Consider the following 19,099-nt stretch of genomic DNA (forward strand, 5'->3'; position numbering starts at 1 on the left):
CCTATATAAACCAATTATAAATACTCTAAACCACTCTCGGCTTATATAAACCACTGTTTACCCTATATAAACCACTTATAAAAACTCTAAACCACTGCTTACCCCTATATAAACCACTTACAAACACTATAAAACACTGCCTACACTGTATAAACAACTTATAAACACTCTAAACCACTGTTTTCCCTATATAAACCACTTGTAAATACTCTAAACCACAGCTTACCCCTATATAAACCACTTACAAACACTATAAAACACTGCTTACACTGTATAAACAACTTATAAACACTCTAAACAATTGTTTACCTATATAAACCACTTGTAAATACTCTAAACCACTGCTTACCCCTATATAAACCATTTACAAACACTATAAAACACTGCTTACCCCTATATAAAAGTGGGTCTTGGGATTTGTATTGTAAATGTAATCATTTCAAAAAAGGTGATTTGAGAGAGAGAGAGAGAGAGAGAGAGAATCAAGGGCATTTTGGTCACATGCACTCTTGATTGGTGATTTAGAAAACACCCCTCTTGACAAGTCATAGTCAGTAGAAAGCCCATTTATTTGGTCATTTTCTCTTTTATCAAAGGTGATTAAAAAAAACTTCCTATATGTCTTCAAGTTGTTGATTTTGCTTTTAATCTTGATGTCCAAACCTGGTGTCGCCTCATCAACAAAAGACTCGGAATCCCGTATCTTGCTAATCCCATCACATGCTCTCGTCACCGAAGCCTTCCACCCTTCTCTCACCTTGTGTACACAAAATATCCTATGATGTTCTTTTCCATGGTTGCCAAACATGCTCCAAATCTTTGGGAGTAGAGAGAGCATCCACTCTTCCTAATAAGTAGTTAAAAAAACAAAGAGAAAAGTGTTCCTACACTGCAGCAGGAGCTTAACTGCGTTGTAGTTGTTTATAAGGCTACCCATTGGTTCGTATAGTGGGTCCACAAGAAAGGAACCAATGGAAGGCTTTATAAACAACTAAAGCGCAGTTAAGCTCCTTGCACTGCAGCGCAGGAACGCTTTTCTCAAAAAAAAAAAAAAAAAAAAAAAAAGAAAAGAAGAAGAGAGAGAGGAAGAAAAATGATATCACCACAACCATGCTTTAATGATTGCACAGACCCAGACCCAGCTTCCAGACCCAGACCCAGCTTCCTTTTCTTTTTTAATTGAATTGCCTTCTGAGAGCTTTTCGGGAACTGTAAAAACAATTTGACAGCTCTTCTACTACTAAAAGACAATATGTGCTACTAAAAATATTAAACCATGGTTTTGCTGATATCATTTCCCAAAAAAATCTACTTAAATTTGGTTTTTTGTTTTCCTTATTTGTAGGAGTTTTTCATGATCCTCTCACTGCCAACCTCTCAAGTTTCTCCCTCTCCCTCCATGGAATACACTTTCAAGGTTGCCAAACATTGCCTCACCTAAATCTAATCAAGCCAGTTACAATAATTAAATAGGAGCAGAACCTCCTCGCAACCAATCGTAAAAGAGAATTTGTGGCTGTCTATCCTAGCATTTCTGAATTAGTTACGGTTTATTATGAGTTATACCTTCTTTTTTTTATACACAAGATCATTCCTCACTGATGAGTAAAAGATGTCAATAAGATGAATATCTACAAAAAAAATGAATGTTCATCTGATTAAGACTATAAATACATACTGATAGCCAAAAAATTTGAAAATTTACAGTCCCAAATGCATCTCCCTGCAAGAGACGCGCAATCCTACTTTGGTTTACCCTTTGCTCTGAAGTTAAGATTCTTTGTTTCCAAATCCATCGAAGTTGGGAATTTCATCACCTTCAAAAAGTACATCCAACCTCATTCCACTTTGACTAAAAAATCTCAACATTTGGGATGGAACATTAGCTGAAATTTTTATTTCCATCTGAAAAATGCAATGTAGACAGTTGTTTCCTTTGATACTACAGTTGCAAATAATGATTTAATCTGTTCTGCACTTCCTTCTTTCTTATCTTTGTCAAAGCTGCTTTCTCTATCTTTCTTATCCACTCTTTGGTCACATGGAAAAGCCTCCCAATCTCCTCGAGGGATTTGCTTTTACCATCCCCAAGCCCATACCTTAGTACCAGAACTTGTTTCTCTCTTGGATGTAGGCCTTCTAAAAGCTCATGAATCTCACTTCTCATGTGTTGCCTCATGACAGTCTTTTCAGGAGTTATTAATGATGTATCTGGTGTTATCTCCTGCATGTAGGATACAATGTGCTTAATGATTGAAAATTTAATAGGAAATTTTTGTTAACATTAATTATCATAAAATTAATAATAATAACTTATAAAATTTAAATCAGTTACCACAATTAAGTCATGGTTCTCATGCCAAAACACTGCAGTAAACATATATGACATACAAGAGAGTATAAATGATCACCAGCTCAGCCAATGAAGTTCTACTGCTCATTTTTGCTGATTATAAAAAACCTATGTTGCATGAGTACGGGTACGGGGACGGAATTCGAAATGGGTATTGAGTGGTGGATTCGGCTAACCTCGGAAAAAAAGGATTCGCGGATTCACTAATATATTTTAATTAATTCTAGTTGTATTTTTACAAGATAATATGACCATAGTAGGTAATAATTTGAAATTTTTTAATAGTTTAAGTAAATGTAATGTTGTATTTTCATATAAAAAGCTTACTATTGAAATAAATAAAACTCAAACACATGAGATAATAGTAAATTTGTTGTAGTAGTATTTAATAAAGAAACAGACAAAAGAGATCCAGAAGTGTCTTGGTGAATCCTAAGTATTGAAATCCAACAAGTGTCCAACACAGGTACATCACCCATTCAGAAGAATCCATGTAACATAGTAAAAAAGCAAAGATCAGTTGGCCCTTCCAAAAATTGATCTTATACTGGCTTTTCATTTTTTTTGGAAGTCAATGATATCCAGTCATTTCTAGGAAAAATGGACTGTTTTAATTATCGTAGTCCTTTTCAGTTTTTGATATTGTGAAGATGAAAAGGTAATGAGTCAGATTAACATTTTTTTAACTGTAAGCCAAAAATGAGTCAAATTAACATCTGTTTATCACTTGATCTTTTTTAGGCACTCATTCTAAGTCTCCATGGTTTTTAGTAGGTGAGATATTTCTAGTTAATAGGAACGATCTTCTATGGAGTAATGATGGCCAACTAAAAGTTAATAAGTTCGAAAAGATGGTTCAGAGTTTAAGAATGGAACCCAATTATACCATAAGAAGAAAAGAAAATAGGTAGATGGATGCCAATTATAACAAAGACCATGTTTGTTTGCATGCGTGTGCGTAGGCAGACCGACTCGTAGATAGATGGATAGATAAAAGGTAATTGGCAAAGTTCAAGTGCCACGTACCATAAACTTTACACTCGTTTCACGTCCCACTTTCTGATCAATTGAACCCATAAATCTTGAGCACTTGCTAGCCAATCTGACTTTAGCTAATGACATACTGGTAAGCTTAGATATTTCATCATGAGTTGGGTACCTTCCATGGAGGTTATGAAGGTTTCTTCTGGCTTTCTGTGTCTGATTTATTACATTGTTCAATGACACCTACAAAGACATGGAAACATGTCAAATAAGCACTAGGTTCTACTTGAAAACCACGGACACAAGAGCTCAAACCTTTAATACCAAGAAAAGGTCCATACAGGTATTTGGATTCCTCTAGAATGTCGTGTTACCAGCATTGACATTGATTTCCTAATCCAGTGCTGGACATAAGTCGAGAACTGGTATCCCCTCGTGTTGTCAAACCTTTCTGCGCCTTGAAGGACACCCATGTTCCCTGCCTGCGATACATACATGCATGGAATTAGAAATATAGACAAATGTATAATGATGAAAGATGAATGCTAAACTCAGGGGCACCCTTGAGAAAATCAGATGAAAGGGCGCTTCCATTGGTTGCTATCTCCAAAGTGCATTTATTGCTCTTTGACTTATACATTTTTCGGTTCTGTTATAAATGCACTTTGGAGATAGCAACCAATGGGGCGCCCTTGCAAGCCCTTTCACCTGATTTTTGCAAGGGCGCCCCTGAGTTTAGCATTCCTCATGATCAAATTTCTTCAATCAGCGGATACTTCTGCTGTATATGATGTACCTGAAGTAGATCTTCGAGTCCTATTCCCCGTCCTCGATAGTTTCTTGCAAGGTACAAAACTAAGGAATGGGTACTTTTCAAAAGTCTATCTCTGCAATACCAACCAAAATGCAAACGCTGCTTCAAATCCTTTTCATTGATTCCAGCTGCATCTGCCCACCTGCCAAAGCTTGCTGCCCGTCCAATTTTCTCTTCCAAACTTGTGCGGATCCTTTCCAACTTTGCGACCTCCTATAAATTTAAAGTTTCATCACTTTCAACTTTCTTCAAACCATGGTTTTAAATTTCGGATGAATACCGACATTTCCGCCATATGTGATTTTTAAATTTTTTTCCAAAATTTATGTTTTTTTTTTCCAAGCATAAAGAAACGAATTTTATTTATTTATTTTTTACCGAATTTTAGCTGAAACACTGGCGAAGCCAATCCCGAAACCAAAATTTCAAACTTTGCTTCAAACACTGTAAAGAAAATAAATGTAACTCCTAAGAAATTCAAGAATTACCTTGACTCCCCTTGACATCTCTGACTCATTTCTAGCAATTGCGACTCTTCTACTTCTTGAGGTTGTCGTTTTCCTTGGCAACTGACTAACATTACTAATTGTTTTTGAGGGTGATGGCAAAGCAGACATCTTGGAAACTTTTTCCAATGCTCTTTTTCTCTTTGATCTTCTCTCCATCTTCTTCCTAGAATGAAGAGTTAGGCCATCCGTGGAGGTATGCACACACAAATCCTTAGAATTCACAATAGGTGGTAAGTCCAGGTTTAGGGCATTTGGTTCCTTAAGAGTCCTGGATAGACAAATATGAAATAATTCCAAAGCTCCAAGCCTTCCAATTTGTACCAGAATATCTCTTTCTAGCCTTATCAAGTCTGAGTTGTCAATGATCTCTTCTATTTTCTCAAGATTCTCCATCAAGAAACTAAAATGCGATGTTTCTTTCCGAAGATATGCAGATTTAACCTCCAGAATAGGCATGTTGATTTTGTTAATTGTACTACGGGGCCCCGAATGCGACCCTTTCTTGCTGACATTCATCTGACATGATAAAAGACTAATAAAAATTTTGCATTTTTAACTAAACCGATAAGATGCAAGAAAAGGAAATTACAAGGCTTAGAAATGAGTACAATTAATAGATAATGAAAAATATACTTAGAATAAGATTTAAGTAGAAATTTTTTTATTATGACAGTTGTTAAACCAAAAACAACGGTTCACAAGAATGATGTGGGGAAATAAAATCATCAGGTTCATATTATTTCTAAAGTCACTGAGGTATGCTTAAGATTTTTTCACGGAAATTTATGATGATATAACACTAACCTTCATCTCTTCCCCTATCACATCACAGTTCTCTTTGCTTTGGAGTGCTCCAAACAAACATGAATAAGGCTTGAGAGAATCTCTATACCGAGTCTCATTTTCCTCAAGAATGACAGATAGGGTGGAAACTCTTGCCAGTTCCAATGACACCTCCCTGCCTCTTACTGTGTTATTTAACAAGTAGGCAATTAGTGTTGCAGTCCAAGTGGCAATTTTTGTAGACATGAAATCAGTGCATCACACTATGTATGATATACACAAGTGGGTGCACACACACACACACACAAAGACATGTGGTAAGTAGTTACAAAAAGATGCAAACTTAGAACAGCACTAGGAAAAGCATCTGTTAGAGACAAACAATTATACTACTAAGAAAAATAGCTGTGACATGAACATTTCCACGGTGATGCCCGTGAAGTTAATGACAGGGAATCAAAAAAAGAAATAATGCAAGAATGTTTATTTCAAGCTATAAAAAGAGGACTTTCCCATGAATTTCATTTCTACTACTACTTTTTACGTATCTGCATCCTTAGACAGGGCAATCAGGTTGCTGACAGGAAGGCTAACATAGTTTTGACAAAGGGGAGTAAATTGTATAAAGGAAACACATTTCGTTAATAATTTTCTGTTCAATGGTGGATTCGACTTTCCTCAGTACCACTTCAAGTTGGAGTATGAAACCATGATTAATTCTCTTTTGGTGTCGTCTTCTGTTGGTAAAGTAGCTTTATTTCCCACCACTGTGAGTTGCTTGGGAGGGAAGGCAAAAGGTAAAAATAAGAAAGTCTATTTTGGGTTTTTGGAAAATCTAATGAAATAAATACCTCTTCTCCAACAACGGTTGCATGGAGGCCCTTTGTGTGTGTGTCCGGCTGCAAAGTGGAGGAGAGTGAAAGGGAGAAGGGAAGAGAAAGATAAGGAGAGAGAAGAAGAAAGAAGAGGCCCTTTCTCAGGTTTCTTCTCGGGTTATTCTTTGTGTATGATCCATGGTTTTAAATTTCGACCGAATTTCAGATTTCGGTGGGGACCGAAACTGAAATTTCATTTTTCGTCATTTACCGAATTTCGGTCCAAAATTTCGATTAAATGCCATTATTTATTTATTTTAAAAAGTGTTACAAAATTTCGGTCCGTAATTTCAAACCAAATTACCAAATTTCGGACCAAAATTTCAGTTTTCGGTGGGGTCCGAAACGGTTACCGAAACCGAAATTTTAAACCATGGTTTGCTTCTTGTTTTACTCTTCCGTTAATTTGTGCACAATCGGATTGGATTTTCTCGACGGATTTTCTCAACAAGTGGTATCAGAGCCGAGGTTGGAGCGATCTTCGAGGCCGGGTGGAGTGATCATGGGTGCTGTGATTTGATTGCGGGTATATTGATCGTCGAATGGTAGAAAGATTATCTGAGAGATTCTCGTTCGAGGTGGAGCACTACACCAAGAAGTGCAGAGTAATTTGAGATAGCAGTAAAATCGAGTTCTACCCAGTTCAACATTATCAAGTTTGACGGAAATTGCAGTTTCACCCTATGGCAGATGAGGGTGAAGGACATCCTAGTTCATCAAGGATTGGACAAGGCGTTGAAGGGAAAGGATGGGAAGCTGGAGAAGATAACGGATGCCGAGTGGGAAGACATTAAGTCGGAGGCAATCGACACGATTCGGCTATGTCTGGCAGATAATGTTTTGTTTAACGTTATGGAGGAAGAATCTGCGCCTAAGTTATGAGAGAAGTTGGAAAAGCTTTACATGTCAAAAAGCAAGGCTTTGTTGACATTCCTTAGGTTACGGATTCCCAATCCTCCTGACCTTATAAGTTTACAAACATCCTTCCAATTAACAAGGTGGAATTTCTTCTTCTCCCCCCGCCCCAACCCAAAAAAAAAAAAATCTAAATTTGCTCGGTTCGCACGATGACTGTTATAGGACATTTGAATATGGGCAGAAGATAAATCGGGATATTCTTCCTCCGAGCGAAGTTTTGCTTCCACGAGGATAATCTTCATTTCACTCTCTCGATTACAGGATCCCAAGCTTTTTTCTTTTGACGGAAAGGATTCTACTGAGCACCTAAGCAGACCTGCCAACCTTTCTCCTTCACCATCCCCTTGATGTATACTCATTAGCTTGGATTTTTTGAAGTTGGTCCTTTGTCCTTAAACCACTTCATAGCACCTGATTACAACTTCTAATTTTAGTACCTTATCTTCATCAGCTTCACTAAATACCACTGTGTCACCTGCGAATTGGAGGTGTGACAATTCCACCCCCTGGGAGCCGATGGTAAATCCTTTTATAAGCCTGCAACTTCTTCCTTTATCTAGAATCCTACTGAACGTTTCTGCAATAATGATGAAAAGGATGGGGGAGAGCGGGTCTCCCTATCTAAGACCCTGCGAGGTGAGAGCCACTACTGATCAATGTTTTTGAAAGACATAACTGCCAAAGTTTTAGGAAGATCTATTGCTTGGAAAACCTGATTGAAATATTTGTAACACTGTACTATCTCACGACCTTAAAAGCTGCAAATCTGGTTGGGTGGAGGGTTGTCAGTGCCATCAAAGGAGGCAGCACCTAGGACGCTATGGGCATTGTGAGATGTGGTATTAGATTGACCACACGGCGACCATGCCCGCGTCATGATTGTCAGCCACGCACACGCCCATGTGAAGAGGAAGATTGGGTCATGAAGGTTGTGTTGTGAACTATGGATTGAGCAATTTGAGAGGCATGTTAAAGGCGACATTCTTGGTGTTTTTTTTTTTTTTTTTGAATGGTAACTGAATATATTATAAAGGGAGAGGCCGAAAAAGTCCCCCCGCACACCCCACTAAACAAGTATTACACAAAAGAGAAAAGAAAAAAGAAAAACAATACTATAAGAAATTAAGGGGGCAGAAAATCGTAAAGCTCCAGAGCCTGCTTGACAGCACCTGCTTTAGCTGATCTCCTTATATTTTGGAATGCCATAGAGCACCCAACCGTTATATCCTTTATTTCATCGAAAAAACGAAGAAATCTCCAAGGAAGAACCACCGAACCCTTAAGCCACCTAATGACATTTAACGAGTCTCCTTCCACGATAGTGCTCGCCATCCTTCCTAGAAGCAAAATGCCTTGATATGCGGCTCTAACTTCAGCTTCGTTCGAATCTGCTACGCCGATAGGCCCGGAATAAGCCTGCAAAACTTCCCCATCGGAATTCCTCAAAACACCCCCGATCCCGGCTAGACCGGGATTGCCTAAGCTTGATCCATCAAAGTTCAACTTGGAAAAGCCAACAGGTGGATTAACCCACTTCTGTGAAATTACAGGATCGGGGACTTGACTGTTGCAAACCACTTTCCACGCCGCCCACAAGTCGAAAGCCGAGACAAATTTGAAAATTGGCAGCGCCCTCGCCCAGGAAATCGATAACGCGACTACCTTGATATATAGATAGTAAGAAGAATTTGCACGCCCAACGAAAATCCTATTATTTCTTTCCGTCCGTAGAACCCACATCGTGGCCAATAAAGAAATCGACAACAAAACTTTCCCTTTTTTCCTCCATGGAATAAAAGACCACCCTTCAAAAAGATCCTTCACATTAGAAGGAAACACCCACGCAATACCGAACCTTGACAGAACCCCTCCCCAGACCTCTCGAGCTACTTTGCATTGAATAAATAAATGATCCACCGACTCCCCCGCTTCTATACACAAAGCGCAATGATCGACTATAATCATATTCCTAGCCCTAAAAAAGTCCACCGTTTGTATACGACCTTGAATCGCCGTCTACCCAAAGAAGCAAATTCTTGGGAGGACCTTAATCTTCCACAATTCTTGGTTGAGGAGATGAGATGTGAGATTAGCAAAGGATGGGGGTTTAGGACGAACAAAGAGTGCTGTAATGACAAATTCATATTCTGGTCCAACACCTGTAAGGGTACAAATGGGAAGTTCAATGCCTGAAATTGGTTACTGAATAATAGAGAGACCATCGACGATACATTTAAATTGCTAAAGATAGTCATGTATGGAAAGGAAACCACAACAAAAGTTTTGAAGTTTGTTCCATGGTTTGGATGATTCGAGCAGCAGAATGATCAGAGAAAACACAATCAAGGGTAATTCATATTTCTCAACAGGTGTTGAGGTTAATGTATGTGAGGAAAGTTTTTGTGAGGGCCACGTTGATCCAACTGACAAGCAGCCATTGTCCACAAAATTGACTGCTTTCTAGATTGATAACAACATGAACCGACTGAAACACTCTGTATGTAGCCTATATAAGGGAGAAAATAAAGGCTCTTGAGGGGTCTCTATCGATCCTAAATGGTTCTTCCTATCCACTAACTTATCAAATACCATGATGCATAGATACGACATTGAGTATTTGGACTTGGATAAACTTTCTTTGGCCACAATATTGGTTTAGCATTTTATAGGACAGGGAATCTATAGAGAATTAAAGATCAACTATTTCACCCTCAACTAATTTGAGACTAGACCCCTAGTCTGTATATTCAGCCAACTAATATTTGGCATACTTATAAATGATGTCAAAAGCCTTAAAATCAAGTACATTAAATCTTCTGTTCCTTTACTCAAGGCCACATTACAATTGCATATTTCTTACTAGTAAACCCATGTAGGTCAATTGTTCTCGAACATATGACAACTCAATTAGTACAAAGTCAAAGCTTCATTTCTCTGCAAGTTGTACAAGGGTTGTCCCTATTTTAATGTAAATCCTTAACAGACAAGATCTGATGCAAGGACATCGCAACAATGTAATGTACTACTTTGGGCAAACAAAAATATTTGATCTTACCTGATGCAAATTCCATGAAGTAAAACTTTTGACTTTAACTACAATAATTCTCTTGCATTAATCTCAAAACATAGCATAAGAACACCAAGACCACTTGACCATTTGTGTTCAGTTACTCAATTACTTGAATCCACACAGTGTATCCTTGACCAGTCACTTCTACCGAATTCCATTTTCCCAATTTTGATCATCCAATACAAACAACCATACATGCTATAGAGAACAGGTTGTTACTAATTACAAGTAAATTGATGCATGCACAGCTGAAACACAAAACAAATAACCCCAATAGTTCGTTAACTTTGCTAAAAACCCATTGAACATCTGTCCACAAAACATCAAAGTAGTATATTATCAATTAATATATACAAATAAAGGAACATCCAAAAATCACTTCCTACTGTTCTCTTTTCCATCTTTTCAAAACTCAACTTACTCTAATTTCCCAAACTAACCAATTACTCATCATTTAATTTGTGAAGAAAACCCATGAAGCAATTAGAACAATAGAACTTTATAAAATATAGCATCAAACCCATATATTTGAAGTAGATAAAAATGCTTAACAGCACAACATAATAAGTGAAACAAGTCTAAAAATAGCAGAAAATCTGAACTCACATGAAGATGAGTATTGCCTGGCTGATGAAGTGGAGAAGGAAGGGGAGTGGATTGGAAAAACCCATTTCCAATCTTGCATGAAACCAATCCCCATTGCTTATTTGAGGCTTGGAAGATAACCATGTTCAAATCCACCACCAGTTTCCCATCTCCAAATAAAGACCCCCTTTTTTCTTGTACTCTCTCTCAAGTCTTAACACCATGAAAAATATCTAGAGATATCAAGGAGTCTCTTTTGATACATCCACGCTGTCACTCCCCTATGCAATCTTCGTCACACATCAGAGTTGTATGGCCAGATAATCTATGGCCCACTAAATGAGCAGCCTAGCTTATTTCGTGGAAATGAGATTAACCATAAAAAAAAAAAAAGGGAAATGATAAATTGGCCCCTTTATTTTACTTGGGACAGCCGCCTCTACTGAAAACAGAAGTCATAAATACACTAGAGGGGGCTGTCCCAAGTAAAAAAGGGGGGCGAATGTATCACTTCCCTAATCTTATCTAAGGAGTTTTTATATGGTGTAAGCCCGTATGGGTTATGCCCCAAAAATCATTTCCATGGGATGTTCCGACGCTCCTACAGAGGAGCTCTATATCATGGAAATTTCTATAGATCGGAGGGCTAGGATCATCATATGGAAATGATTTTTTGGGCACAACCTATTTACAACGTGTCCTATCAAATGGATGGATGGATGGACGGTTTGGATCATCATATGGTGTAAGATGTGTTGTACTTTTTGAAAAACTACTGGACTATACGGGCTTACACCATATAAAACCTCCTTATCTAAATCCATATTTATGATAGAATGGTCCTATGATTAGTTTTGATTATAGATGATATTAGCAATTTAGCACATATCAATGTCATAAATTTAAGGAATGTTTGGCAACCATGAAAAAAAAAACCCAATGGGAATTCTCATGCCTTATCAGATTTCATTGCTCTATCATATTTCGATCCTGACTACGTTGCGAACCAACATAATTTTGGACGTAAGTATACTGATCTAATGGACACATTCAGATCCAACTAGCGGACCCAAATCCTGTACAGTGCCCATTGGATAGTCTGGTCCACTAATAGCCCTTCCAACAGTCATACCTCATGATATTTATGCTTGCAAGTAGGGGTGCCAATGGATCCAAACAGTTCGATGGACCTCTAAATCCGAACTTAAAGGGACAGTAAAAGTAAGTCGTGCATTATTTTTTCAAATTATTCTTATTTTCAATATTTTCATTCTATAACCATTGAGCCTGAGTCCCTAACCCACAGAGCACACTTACCCTATCCATAGCTTTCTTCAAAGAAATTTAACTGAGTAAATGTTTGTAGGACCTACTGGGACACTTCGATTTGAAAAGGATCATACACGGAAAGTATGATCCAAAGAACACTCCGAATCCGATCCGCTTGGTAAGTGATTTTAATGATCATGACCGAGACATAGGTGGATCCGATCTGAAGTGGATCCGCTGACAAACCCTACATGCAAGAGCCTTTATTCGTATCAACCTCATTTAACGGCTACCGGCAATCTCCGGTAATCCATCCAACACGTGCCGAAGATTATGTCACACGTGTTGAATATTGCCCCAAATCTCTGACATCCCAAATCGCATATCCACGTCAGAATGTCAAACAGCCAGGACTATCACGAGGATAACATCGACAGCTTGTCATTCACCTTCCATTCTAATTTCTAAACTTCTTATTACATAGTTACCCCTCAATTTAGCAGTAAATTACAAAACGCATCAGTTTAAACGAGAAAAACCATACTATAGTCTTTAATAAGGAATCGGTCGAAAATGTCTTTTTACGGGGTGAAGGAGTAAATTGTAATTTTATACAAAATCCAGGTTGCTCTTTAGTATTTCAGTTTCTTCTCTCCAAATAGCCTATAAATGTGGCCACTTGCACCCTTCTTCACGTCTTTCTCTCTTCTTCTTCAACATGACGGTGATTATTCGAGGTATTTTCTTCTGTAATTTATATTTTCAGTTTTAGTTAGATTGTTTTTGGGTTTTGTTTTGTGAAACTATATGTTTTTTTGGGCATAGAAATGGTGTCTGTCCATTTTGCCTTCAACATTTGGATGGGTTAGGATGATCCTATGAAGCTGATTTTTTGTATACATCCTATCTATGTAAGGGCCTTTCAAATGAATGCTTTGGATCATCCTAACAATGTGGGCCCACCTGTGTTTGGGCCCTCAAGCTCATATAAGCTATATGAGCTTCAAGCTTATATGTGAAGAGGAAAATGATTGTGAGCTTGAAGCTCATATAGCTTATATGAGCTTGAAGGCCCAAACACATGGATCCCACATTTTTTGTGATGATCCAAACCATTCATTTGCAAGGCCCCATCATAGATAGGGTGTGTGCCAAAAATCAGATCCATTGGATAATCCTAACCCTTCCAAAAGCGGAGGGAAAAAAGGACAGATTTGTGGCAAATGGTGTCTGTCCATTTTGCCTTCAACATTTGGATGGGTTAGGATGATCCTATGGATTTGATTTTTGGCACACACCCTATCTATGATGGGGCCTTATAAATGAATGGTTTGGATCATCACAAAAAATGTGGGATCCATGTGTTTCAAGCTCACAATCATTTCCTCATTACAGAAAGCCATATAAGTTATATGAGCTTCAAGCTCACAATCATTTCCTCAAACTCATATAAGTTATATGAGCTTCAAGCTCACAATCATTTCCTCATTACAGAAAGCCACACAGTTAGTGTAAATGAAAAAAATGGAACGTTGAATTTCGATGGAGACAACAATGCATTTGGCCATTCTTTTAGGTAATCTTTTTCTATGTTTTTAATTTTTCCATTTCTGTAACTTTTTTTCCTTCAAAAACTGCTTATGAAAGTCTTCAAGTTATTTGTACTCATTAAAATAAGAGAAGAAATGGGTCTTCTATTACCCCCCAAAGTGATTCTTTTTCCTTCTCTAAGAATAATGGGTCCTGTTTTTTTTTTGTTTTTAAATGGGAAATTGCTGTGCATATTTGTTTGATTGCTGTGAAGGGATTATGAAAAGGAGAGCGAGAGAAAAGAGAGGCTAGAAAAATTCTACCGAGATAATCATGTTTATCAGACCTACGAATTTGTAAGACTCTCTAAACCCATTGTTTATATTTATTCAGAAATGCAATATATAGCTATATACATTATTCACAAAAAAGACAGTCTTAAATGGATTCTCACCGGTGTTTAAAAACGCGGATTTGACGCGGAATGCGGCCAAGAAAAGTGCTTGTTGACTCGGCGCGGACGCGGCCAAGAACGCGATTGACGAGATTGACGTGGTCATAACTTGGGAGAGTCGAAGGCATTTATTAACCTTGTAGGGCAAAACGTGGAATGCGGATGTGGTGCAACGCGGAACGCGGACAAAGCAAAAAGAAGTCGAGTCGGGGGAGTTTTTTGTCGAGTCGAGGAGTTTTTAAACACTGATTCTCACAACCTTCCTTCGTTTCACTTATTTATTTTTTCTTTCTGTCAATATTTTTCAATTCCAAAAACAATTTCAACTATTACTTATGGACAATCCACCTTTTTTTTTTGTCAATTAAGGTAACTTCTATTAGTAAAATTGAGTTTTCAGAATTTTAGAATACTTCTAGATTTTAAAATATTTTTTATCCCATATAAATGCCTTAAATGTTAACAAAAAAATAACATTTTCTTATTTGGATTCTTTCCATTTCATTTTTTTTCTAATTCTTATTGGGATTTTTGCCATCTAGTACCTGTAATTTTGCCAATTTAATGAGGGAAAAAAAAAAGGGTTTTACACGTTGGGGGCACGTGGTGCAATTTGTTGCCTAAATATAGCAATGTGGACTCTATTCTTATTTTCTAGTGAATGAAAATTAATTCTTAAATTCACACAGCCTTATTTTGATATGCACATGCACGCACCCCATTTGATTGTTCGTATGATTTACGTAGGCAAAGAAGCAGAAAGAGGAATACGGTAAACTGAAGAAAGGTGAGATGAGTATATGGGAATGCTGTGAATTGCTGAATGAATTTGTGGACGAAAGTGATCCCGATCTCGACGAACCTCAGATAGAACACCTTCTCCAGAGTGCTGAGGCAATCCGAAGAGATTACCCAGATCAAGATTGCCTTCATCTCACTGCTCTTATCCATGGTAACTTCATTTTTTCTGTCTATGCTTCTAATTGTTAAGTATAAATCATTAAATAACACCAACTCTAACAACTTAATTGGTTGTTCACATGGTATAGAGTTCAAAACCCAACAACTCTTATGGTATAGAGTTCAAAACCCAACAACTCTTTGACATTAAAAATTCACGTGTATAGGGCCACACATGAGGGGGAGTGATTTAAGAATAAATTATTAAGAGATTTGCTAGGAACATCACAAAAAGGCATTTTGCGGCCAGTTCTTGCATAAGAGAGCAGCCACCTTAGATGAATTAAACGAATAAGACAAAATATGTTGAAGATGAGATTACCCTGATCAAGATTGGCTTCATCTCACTGCTCTCATTCATGGTAACTTCATTTTTATATGTTTCTAATTGTTAAGTATAAATCATTAAACAACACCAACTCTAATAACTTAATTGGTTGTTTCACATGGTATAGAGTTCAACACCCAACAACCATTTGATATTAAAAATTTATGTGTATAGTCAACCTAGAAAAGAGGGGCCACACCTGAGGGGGAGTGTTGAAGTATAAATTAATTATTAAATAACACCAATTCTAAGCTTTCTGAGTAATTGGTTGTTACACATTATTCTCTTGAAATAGTATATCTATATGCAAGAGAATTTGGGCATCAGTCAGATTCCGGTGGTTCTAATATGCTTGTAATTTTGGCAGATTTGGGCAAGGTTATGTTGCACCCAACATTCGGTGGAAAGCCTAAGTGGTGTGTTGTAGGTGGGTTTTCTTCTCTTAAGGCCTTGCTGGATTCCAGTGTATTTGGATATTTCTCTGGCGGGTTTTGATCGGATTTATTTTCAGGCGATACTTTTCCTCTTGGTTGTGCATTTGACGAGTCCATAGTCCATCATCAGGTAATATGGTCTATTTAGTAATCATTTTCTATCTTGAGTAAACACCAAACAAGAATTTTTTTCTGTCATTCTGTTTGTTGTTTTTGCTTAGAAAATTTATACTGAAAAACTTTTTCTACACAAAATTTCTATTCAAAATTTTTTCCCAAAATTTTTTCCCCCTGTTTTCAAAAAGTGTAAACTATTGGACCTTAGTTTTTTCTGTGGAAATATGATAAATGATAAGTGCGCCCCTTTTCATCACTTGGGACACACAGCTAGACTGTATCTATGACTGCAAAGGGGCTGATGTACTTCACATTTGAAGGAATGAAGTGACATAATTGCTACGTACAATGCAGCTGGGTGTGTGTCTCAACTCCCAAGTGATGAAAAGGGTTGCATTTATCATTTCCCGGAAATATTTTTACAATAGCACAAGAAGGGCCCACCATTTAGACCTCATAATGGGGAAGCGGTATATTTGCTCCCGTTGCTTTCCTGGGCCAGCCCCATCACGTATATTTTATGACTACCCTATTACTCTACAAGGGGCTAGTTCAATTAACCCGTACGGGTGTGGTTCTTTGGCTTAAAGTCATGGGACCCTATGTCATTAAATAAAAAATAAAAAAAAGGGCTTGCCCAACCAAGAAAAAAAGGGGTGACTATGTCATTTCTCATATTTTCTTGGGGTGGACCCTCCATTTTATACTTCATGTGACCATCATCTCCACCTTAACCATGCATATGGTAGGCTCCACAATTTAACCTCATTTTATGTGGTAAGGCCCACCATTTTACACCCTATGTTTTGATAGTGGGTCCTCCCATCTCCTCCAAACCCATGTATAGTGTGGGGCCCACCATTTTGCACCCGGGCCAAGAAGGGTAGAGTATGTATATGTTTCTACTTTTTAACCTTCATTTGCTAGACACCCCTTATTTTTACGAGAAATTATATGATGTAATACCTTACAACTATAAGGCCTTGGTACGGTGGAGGTACCACCCTTGATATTTGATCCAACAGCAGATCACTTTTAGTATTTGCCGGACACGTCTCCTTCTTTTTACAACTATAAGGCCTTACAACGTATAAAAACTCTCTTTTTACTACGAAACGGTGTTTGGACGTGGGGAGCATTTCAAGGAAAACCCGGATTATCATAACTCGGTTTTCCGTACAAAGCTGGGGATGGATCTACTCGGAGAACTGCGGGTTGGACAAGGTGACGATGTCGTGGGGCCACGATGAGTACATGTACATGGCATGCCACGTCGTTGGGTCTGGTTTTCTTCTGATGACGTGGCTCTACTTGTTTGACAGGTGGCAAAGGAGAACAAGACGACCCTCCTTCCTGCTGCCCTCTTTATCATGATATCATCAGTTTCCATTCGTTCTATGGTGGGTCCAATCATAGTTAGCAAAACTCCTTTTTAAACTTTATTATTATTATTATTATTATTTTTTGACAAAAAAACTCGTTTCCTTTGAAACTTTTTAAACAAATTTTTTTTTTTTTCAGGAAAACAGTTTAAACACGTTCTAAATGTATTAACCACTTTTTTTTTTGGCCTACTTTCCAACTTTGCTCCTACTATTTTTTTGTAAAGTGAAACGATAAATGCCCCTTCTCATTACTTAGGACACCGAGGGGCACTTTATTGATCACTGCAGAGGGGTAGCTCTGCATCACATGGGAATGATTGAAGGGACCTGATTGCCACCCTTTTCCGAGCAAGTGTTCGTTGTGGGCCGGAAGGACAAGCCCTTTGAACCGCCCAATCATGAGGTTTGATTTACCGTTTTGCGGGGGTTTCCCTCATCGGCCCCTTCACTATAAGGGCAGACTGAAGCAAGGTCATTTGTGAACTCGACCATCCGGGAGGGGACAACTTACTAATAGGGCAGGAGCGAACGAACAATAACCATCCCACTTGGATGTCCCACCAACAATTGCAATGATCTATCTCCATCACGATGAAATTTTCAAAGATTATCCGGGCTTGTCGGCCAACGCTATAGACTTGTTGGAACGGCCATAGTCCCTGTAAGAAGCTGGCCGTGGAGGGTGACCTCCACATACCTAGTTAGCAGACTGAGGTCTCGTTCTTTAACGGAATTAATCAGACAAATCGCTCCACCAAAGCTCTACATCACATGATTGAAGGGACCTGGATGTCCCAAGTAATAAAAAGGGGTGCATTTATCATTTCCCTCGGTAAATGGCAAAATTTTAAATGCATTTTTTTTATTTTCCATTTTTTTGAACCAAGACCATATTAAACTTGAATTTATCCCGTCTGGTTTTTTTGTCCAATCACGTTTTGCTAACTATGGTTCCACTACCATTGACACATCATATTTTGTTTGAGAATTTTAGCTGACTTCAGCAACTTGTTTTTTACAGCTATGCACCGATATGGAGCTTACACTTTTCTCATGAATGACGAGGACAAGGAGATGCTGAAGTGGCTTCACGTCTTAGGTAAGGGTCTGTTTGGATGCCTGGTTTTAAACATTTACTAGGTCTTTTAAGTCAGTTTTAGGGTGCCATGTAACCAAATATCATGTTTGGATGCCAAAACGCAATTTACATATTGATGAGACTACTTGGTTTTCAGGCAACAGTTGGCCCACGCGGCGTCTCTGACACTCGCTAACACTTAGGGGGTCGAGGTTAGAGAGAGAAAGACACACTGGGGTCCATTTGATATATGGGGTCGATTTATCACTCCCCGTGTAAGAATCGTCTGACTTACGGAAAAGACAACTGAGAGGGTAGGAAAGTCTTTTTCAAAATTTTTTTACTTCTTAAGTTTCTATCCAAATGAGGTAAAAGACAAGAAGGACAAGGAACGTTATCTTGTCTTTCCCTTGTTGACAACTTATTCCAGCTCTCTACCAGCATCCAAACATACCCTAAAGGTAAAGTAGCAACATCATGCCCACGGATTCACAATACTAAGGGCAGGAACTAGACGTACATCTCTTCATGTACCCAACTTGCATCACTGCATCAGGTGTAGTCTCCATACACGCATTAATGTGACTTGTCTCGGTTACTAGGATAGAGCCTATTTGGATGCCACATGCCGCATGATTAAGGATTTCCCGAGT

At 38.2% G+C, this 19,099-nt stretch overlaps 1 protein-coding gene and 1 pseudogene across 2 annotated transcripts; one reads left to right on the forward strand and one right to left on the reverse strand.

Annotated features, from left to right (window-relative positions):
* Positions 1–1,630: 1,630 nt before the first annotated feature.
* Positions 1,631–11,104, reverse strand: SIGC (RNApolymerase sigma-subunit C). The gene is made up of 7 exons (XM_077355344.1): positions 10,913–11,104; positions 5,465–5,628; positions 4,640–5,176; positions 4,134–4,364; positions 3,679–3,819; positions 3,380–3,580; positions 1,631–2,224 (listed from the first exon to the last, which is right to left on the reverse strand). The coding sequence occupies exons 1-7, from the start codon at positions 11,004–11,006 to the stop codon at positions 1,943–1,945; spliced, it is 1,650 nt and encodes a 549-aa protein (XP_077211459.1). The 5' UTR covers positions 11,007–11,104; the 3' UTR covers positions 1,631–1,942.
* A 1,767-nt stretch (positions 11,105–12,871) lies between these two features.
* Positions 12,872–18,781, forward strand: LOC143845905 (putative inositol oxygenase; annotated as a pseudogene). Its single transcript, XR_013234560.1, has 9 exons — positions 12,872–12,897; positions 13,655–13,736; positions 13,965–14,046; positions 14,892–15,096; positions 15,800–15,859; positions 15,944–15,996; positions 17,306–17,383; positions 18,390–18,467; positions 18,604–18,781. The product of XR_013234560.1 is annotated as a putative inositol oxygenase (transcript).
* Positions 18,782–19,099: the final 318 nt, after the last annotated feature.

This window comes from Tasmannia lanceolata, unplaced genomic scaffold (assembly GCF_043159265.1).
Source record: "Tasmannia lanceolata isolate RefF3 unplaced genomic scaffold, GAP_Taslan_0.1 ptg000015l, whole genome shotgun sequence".
Lineage (NCBI taxonomy): Eukaryota > Viridiplantae > Streptophyta > Magnoliopsida > Canellales > Winteraceae > Tasmannia > Tasmannia lanceolata.

Excerpts from the sequence above, each read along its gene's own strand:
- SIGC (XM_077355344.1), bottom strand. The coding sequence starts at position 11,006 with ATGGGGATTGGTTTCATGCAAGATTGGAAATGGGTTTTTCCAATCCAC. Across the intron at positions 3,581-3,678 it reads CTAGAGGAATCCAAATACCT|GTGTCATTGAACAATGTAAT; the intron begins GTATGGACCTTT and ends ATGTCTTTGTAG. Across the intron at positions 2,225-3,379 it reads AAACGAGTGTAAAGTTTATG|GAGATAACACCAGATACATC; the intron begins GTACGTGGCACT and ends TCCTACATGCAG.